General features: G+C 42.0%; 1 protein-coding gene across 1 annotated transcript; it reads right to left on the minus strand.

Moving 5' to 3' along the window:
* Window positions 1-5,932: 5,932 nt before the first annotated feature.
* LOC102864564 (olfactory receptor 1020-like) lies at window positions 5,933-6,889 on the minus strand. The gene has a single exon (XM_006900454.1). The coding sequence runs from the start codon at window positions 6,887-6,889 to the stop codon at window positions 5,933-5,935; it is 957 nt and encodes a 318-aa protein (XP_006900516.1).
* Between the last annotated feature and the right edge of the window lie 421 nt (window positions 6,890-7,310).

Consider the following 7,310-nt stretch of genomic DNA (forward strand, 5'->3'; position numbering starts at 1 on the left):
TATCCCAGTCACTGAATCAATCCACCTCATAGAGGGCCTTCCCCTCCTGCGCTGTCCCTCCACCCTCCCAAGCATGATGTCCTTCTCCAAGAACCGGTCTCTCCTCACAACATGTCCAAAGTATGTTAGACAGAGCCTCAGAATCCTTACCTCCGAGGAGCTACCCGGTTTAACCCTTTCCAGGACAAATCTGTTTGTTTTCCTAGCAGTCCGTGGTATTCTCAATACTCTTCTCGGTGAGGATTTGTTTACAAGCCAGAAGCAGAGAAAAACAACAAAGATCTGTCCCTAGAGCTGTCAGACAGAGCGCACAGGCCTGCTGATGCCCTGATTTCAGGGTTTTCAGCTTTCAGAGCCGTGAGAATACATTTCTGTCCTGTCCTTTAAAGCAACCTGCTTGTGGCATTTTGTTGTTGCAGCCCTCAGCTTGAAATAGATCAGAAATAAGGTGACGATTCAGTCTATAAACATTTGTTCTAAATTTATATTGGGTTGGATACCAATTAAGAGTCTATTAATGAAAATTACGCAATTGGGTCACATCACATGCACAGTTAGTTAACTTCCCCCCTTGACTTCCATGTTTTCAAAATGCTTCTCTGCTTTATGGAGTTTAAAATATTATCTTTTCAAGGGTGTGTGTGTTTATATGTGTCCCAATTCTTGGGTGATACATATAAGGTCTAGAAGTAAATCCCAACATGTTGTGTGTAATTTAGTTTTTAGATGACAAACAGTGGCCTCCAACTTGAGGCAGCCGTCAACTAGCTGGTCTTTGAGTTTGGAGAATGATGCTTGTAGTGGTGCCATGCAACTTGATTTGTGATTCAGAAAGTAGCCACCAGAAATAAGTTGGCACAAGCAAGGAACACTTTAGTAGTTGCACTCGTGGAAACAGTCTGTCTCATTTATGTTGAAACAGGAATTAAGCAGCACCTTATTTCTGAATTATTCTCATCGTCTTCTAATGCTCTTATAATTTGAAGATTTGATCAGTTGTCCAATTGCTGATGACAGAGAAAAGCTAAGTAGTCACTAAGTCTTACCCCTCCCCCCTTTTGGGAAAGACAAAAGAAGACTACATTTTCCTGCCTCTTTGCAATTATGTTGAGGCCTTGGTTTCAGGCCAGTTATCTATGAAGTGAAATGCTGTGAGCCAACATCTGGCCAGATCATTAGAAATCCTCTATATGCAAGCAGATATATGCACACCCACGTTTTTTGCGGCTTTGTTCGTAGTAGCAAAGAGTTGGAAATAACCCAAGTGCTCATCAACAAACGAATGAATAGAGAAGCTGTGGTATAGTCACACAATGGAATACTATGTTGCATTGAAAAACAAGGAACTCATGAATTATTGTACAAAATGGGTGACCCTGGAGGACATTATGCTGAGTGAAATATCTCAGTCACAAAAGGACAAATATTGCATAATGCCACTGTTGTAAAACAGACTAATATCAGGTTTGGGGGGAAACTAAAAGGGAATAAATAATGCATACTGCATTGAAATAGATGAGAGAGAGAACTGTTTAGGAGGAATATATGATTAGGTATAATCATACCTCATGATAAGAGTCCAGAATGAAAGCTGCATAGTGGAGTGGACTGAGGGTCGGGGGGAGGGATTGTATAATAATGAAAGATTTTTTTTTAACTTTCAAAGAAAAGCAAACTGAAGGGGAGGGGTGGGCAGAGAGGAAAGTGAGCAACAATGAATGAATGGAGATCCAACGTCTCTGTAAACTTTCATTAAAATAAAAAAATAAAAAGGAAAAAATGTGGAAAAAAGAAAAATACATCCTCTATATGAACTTGATCATATTCCGCCCCATAAAGATCTTGGCAAGCACAGATTGAGATGATGTTGAGGGGACAGCATAAACCCCAAACCCCCATTAATACCAGAAGCAGAAGCGGGCCATAAAAATTCTTAGCTTAAGGCAAACACAAATGCCCCGGGTAAAGTCTTATCTGTCCTTGCAAAGTAAAGAATTAACTAGTGTCTACGTGATACAAAAAGAGTAAAGGTGGGCAAAGTAGCCAGCCCGTCAAAAGCCGGCCCACATGACTGATCCCCTGACCCACCAACCATGATCTCAATCTTCCCGCCCCGACAGTGGCACCCAGGAAAGCCATGAAAGCAATTGTGGAGGGGAACTCGGAGCTTTTTCCCTCGCCACCTTCCTACAGAGGGAGAAAGTCTCCACATGTGGATATTCTCTGGAATAAAGTGCTTATTTGTATTTACAAACATGTGGATTATTCTTTTGAGGGGCATTTCGTGGGCAGAACAATGTCACAGAAATCAAAGGGACTTGCTGTGGTGTCACTGGCAGGCAAGGGTTTTCCTGGAGAGTCACTTGACCTAACTCAAAGTGCATATGAATGAAGACCTAGTGGTAAGCTTATCTGTTACTTTGTTCATAGGGTCGCTATGGGTTGTACTCAACTAATAACAACAATACTTTTTTACTGCTACTGTATACCGTTGAGTCAGAACCAATTGAGAGCTGACCAGATGGTGAGTTTTCAGAGGAGTTTTTAATCTCCAAGGAAGCAGATTGCCCATAACCTATATAATCCTTACTAATTTATGTTCTGTTAAAACAAGGTTGTGTCACCATGTATTGTACTTCACTGGCATAAATATATATACACATATATATGTGTGTGTATATATGTATATGTATGTGTATGTGTATGTGTATATATGTGTTATATATGTATACATATGTGTTATATATGTATATATGTGTGTGTGTATATATATTTTTTCAGGTGAATTAATTACATTTTTACTGAGTCTTTTCCCATACAATTTCAATCCTGAGCTGAATTTCTGGCAAAAAATTTCATTAGACATTTAAATTTCAGGTAAAAATTTTAATTTATAAGTTAGAGAAATGTGCAGCATAGGGAGAACTCTTGCTGAATGAGTGGAAATACAGTCAGCTTCCTGGAAAGGGTTTCTTTTAAAATTATTAATTTTGAAATATGGGATCAAAATGAAACATATTAAAAAAATTGTTAGAAAATTTTTTGAGAAAAAATACAAAAGAATTTTTTCTATCCATACTGCCTACTTCTCGAATATAATCCAGTCACATTTTTAAAAAATTTTTTTCCCCCAGTTTTTAAACTCCTCACTTTATTGTGCTGTAACCATTCTTTAGAAGTTCCAGCTTGATGTTTTGGTTTTTTTTTAAATTATTTTTTGTGTATACCATCAAATCAGATCTGACTGGTACAGGCAGAGATTGTTCCTCCTTCTCCAGCTGAGCCTCCAGTGGATTTGAACTGCGCACCTCTGGGATTGTAGTGCAGCTTCTCGCCACTAGGCCACCAGAGCTCACCCCAGCTTGATGTTTTAATTTGATATTTTGTAATAAGTATTTTTCATATTATTGCTGCTGCTGTTATGTGCTGTCAAGTCAGACCCTCGTAGCGACCCTCCCAAGGGTACTAAGAGCTTGTAAAGGGCAAGTGAAGAAGTTACCTCTCTTTCTCCCACTGAGTATTTTTTGGAATTGAACTGTACACCTTCAGGTTGGTAGTACAACTCCTTACCCTGTAGGCTACCTGAGTCTTTATAGGCATAATATATAATATCTACCAGAGTAGAATAATTTAACTTTTTAAAATCCTTTAAACATTTATGTTGTTTCCAATTTTGTAATTAATTAATTTTAAAATTATTATGAATTTTAATGAACATTTACAGAGATTTTGGATTTCCATTCATTCATTGTTGCAGTTTTCCCCCTGCCCACCCCTTCTCTCTTTTATGGTTAAAAAAATGTTTCTGTAGACCCGTGTGTTCATGTAGTTAAGACTGTTGTCTGTTTAGAATTATTTCCTTGAGGTTAAGCTCACTGCCTTTGAGTTGGAGCCAGATGAGCCTGCAGTGGGTTTTCGGAGGCTGTGCATCGCACTGGAGGAGACTGCTGTCCTCTCCTGCAGAGCTGCTGACGACCTGAGCCCCCAGCCAGGTGTCACTGTGTGTGGTTAGCAGCATGACCCTGTGTACAGCACTCCCTTCCTTAAGGTAGACGTGAAGACAGAGTGCAACTACTGGTTTCCCTCTGACCCAAACAAAGGAGAACAAAAAGGGATCGAAGACACGTAGAACAGTTCGTCCAAAGGACTAATTTACTTGGTGAACTTAAAGAACTAAATGGTGCCTGACCACTCAGGTTCAGGGTCAGGATCCTCCTGGATGAAGTGGGACAAATGAGGAAAATGCAAAGTCATAATAATGAAAGGCTCTTTTTTTAATTTTCAAAGAGAAAAACCAACTGGGGGGAGGAGTGGACAGGGAGGAAAATGTGCAACAATGAATGAATGTAAATCCAAAGTCTCTATAAACTTTTATTAAAATGTCAATTTAAAAAAATGGTCCAATAGGACCCCTAAAATGATAGTGCTTAGTCATCCTTTGAGCCTGGAACTAAACTGTGGCTCAATTTCCATCCAAACAATAAATATTAAATAAGGTGAACAAAAACACCAGGGACCCTATGAACAATAGGCCTGAAGCCCCTCTACAACTATTGACATTTATCAAAGTTCATAGAGTTTCTGGAGGCATGTTGTTTAGGAAGTAGATGCCACTCCTGCTTAGAAAAAAAACCCCCATAATACTCAAGGTCACCTCCCCTCCCCCCCGCAACTAGTTAAGCTAAATTATTGTTTATAGATGATTTCAGGGAATATTTTTGGTTTAATATTTAAAGATTATCTGAGGGCGATAGTTCAAATGGTTCATCCACCTTCTCTATCTCTACAAAGTCTTGAATCTGTTAGAACTTAGTATTCTGTTCTGCATTTCCTCTCTTTTGATAGGATTCTACCATGAAGGCTTTGATCACAGTGTGGTAGGGAGGCATCATTCAGTTCTTCTGGTCTCATGGCTAAGGAGATAACTGTTCATGAAGGCAATTAGTCACACATTTCACGTCTTCCTCCTATTCCTGACTCTTCTTCCTCTGATGCTTCAGGTGAAAAAAAGGCCAATTGTGCCTTGGATGACCACTCGCAAGCTTTTCAGATCACAGGTAAACATACCAATAGGAGATAGATGACACAGTAGACAAGGTATTAGTCCAATTCACTGTATGCCCCATAAAATCTCAACCTCCAATTAAGGAATCAGAATGAAGGAGTCGTGAAGTATTTGGCTGTATATTTGCAGCCTCAGCAGGTACCCTTCCCTTTCTGTTATTGCATATACATCATATAGTTTTTGCCAATTCATCTTTTTACAGGTGTACGATTTATTGACGGCAATTACAGTAATTGGCTGTGCAACATTTAGCCGATGTGGATTTGGGTCTCTTGATTTTAATGGGACAGCTCTGCAAAATGCAGTAACAATCTAAGACGAGGGCACCTCTTCCTCGGTCATCTTTGCTTTTGGAACAGAAGGACAGAGTTCAACCACTTGCCTCTGCCAGTCCCTTTCAGCAAGTCAGTAGCAAAACAAATAATTGTACTTGCCCTTGGCTCATGTTTCTTGGAAGTTATAATGAACTGTCAGTAAAGACTTAATGAATCTTCTCTCCCACGAAAGCATTGGTGTGATGGACTTGAAATATTCCTAGACTTGATGTGGCAGTCCTGATGTTGAGTACTCACTAGGTGGTATGACGTGAGCGAATGAGGAATGTATTTTTATTGGGTCATACAGCCTTCATTTGTAAGATGAGGATGATTGTAACAAAAGCTGCTTCACAATGTGGTGGGGTGAATTCAATATGATAATAGATATTTCTAAATGGTAATGCTCTGTACAAAGTGTGGTTATGGGTAGTTCCTCCCTCACTCCTTCTACAGCCTCCAAAACCAGGGCTCCCTCTTGGTGAGGTCAGTCTATGTCAATCTGAAAGGACGATGCGATGCTTTCCTCCTTCCTGTGACCACTCACCTGGGCTCAGCTCGGGAAGATGCTGACCTGGAGCTTCCTGTGCAGGGCATCCTTCACCTCCTTGTTGCGGAGGCTGTAGATGAAGGGGTTGAGCATGGGGATGATGATGGTGTAGAAGACAGATACGACTTGGCCATTGGTGTCCGCCGATCCATGGGGCTGGACGTACGTGAAGACCACGGTGCCGTAGAAAATCGCAATGGCCAGGAAGTGGGAGGCACACGTGGAGAGGGCTTTCTCCCGCCCCGCGGCCGTGCGCATCCTCCCGATGGCTCCCAAGACCAGGCTATAGGAGGTGAGGATGATCGCAGCAGGCAGCAGGGTCACCAGTGCCGAGAAGAGGTAGAGGACGACCCCTGCTGTGGCCGTGTCGGCACAAGCGAGGCGCAGGAGCGGGGGGATGTCACAGAAGTAGTGGGTTACCTGGTTGGGCCCACAGAAGGGCAGGGCAAAGACATTCCCGGTCTGGATAGCAGAGTTGGCACCACCAAATGCATAGGAAGCAGCCACGAGCTGGAGACAAGTCCCTTTGGTCATGACAGAACCATAATGGAGGGGCTGACAGATGGCCATGAAGCGGTCATAGGCCATGGAGGCCAGAAGGAAGCTCTCGGTGGTGACGTGTATCACAAAGAAGGCCAGCTGAATCACACAGCCCTCAAAAGAGATGGACTTGTCCGAGGCCAGAAAGTTGACCAAGAGCTTGGGCGTGACCACAGAGGAGTAGCAGATGTCAAGAAAAGAGAGGATGCTGAGGAAGAAATACATGGGGCTGTGGAGACGGGAGTCTGTGAAGATGAGGGTCATCATTCCCAGGTTGCCCACCACGGTCATGGCGTAGATGAGCAGGAAGACTCCGAAGAGAAGCTCTTGCAGATCCGGGTAATCGGAGAAGCCCAGTAAGAGGAAATGGGTAACTGGGGTATAGTTGCCGCTCGCGAGAGCTAGCTCTCCAGGTGTCATCTGCAGAGGTAACGGGTGATAATGTCTCAGTGTTCATTCAGCCTGTCCACCACTGTGCAAGGTATAATGAAGAGCTCCAGTCAAGTGCAAGGCTGCTTTTACAACCACATGGAGCTGTAATGCCATAGTGGAAAGGGCTCCCAAGACAGACAGACCTGTCTTGTAACTGTGACTGACACTAACTAGCTGAGTCTCCTTGAATACATGACACGTATGAGCTTTTACTTCGTTAATCTACGATGTGAAGGGAATATGCCTGCTTCTTAGGGTGTGTGTGAGACCTAAATAATAAATAAAGTAAAATACCTGAGGCATAGTATGCGATCAATAAATGTGAAGCCTCTTCTCAGTCTCTTGTTCCTTTCTCTCTATAACCACCTGACATTTATTTCATTCTTTCTTGTTGATATAATTCACATAT

The sequence above is a fragment of the Elephantulus edwardii genome, unplaced genomic scaffold (assembly GCF_000299155.1).
Source record: "Elephantulus edwardii isolate Elephantulus edwardi_28Jun2011 unplaced genomic scaffold, EleEdw1.0 scaffold00284, whole genome shotgun sequence".
Classification (NCBI taxonomy): domain Eukaryota; kingdom Metazoa; phylum Chordata; class Mammalia; order Macroscelidea; family Macroscelididae; genus Elephantulus; species Elephantulus edwardii.

What these genes read in the sequence shown, in the direction of transcription:
- LOC102864564 (XM_006900454.1), bottom strand. Translation starts at nt 6,889, where the DNA reads ATGACACCTGGAGAGCTAGCTCTCGCGAGCGGCAACTATACCCCAGTT.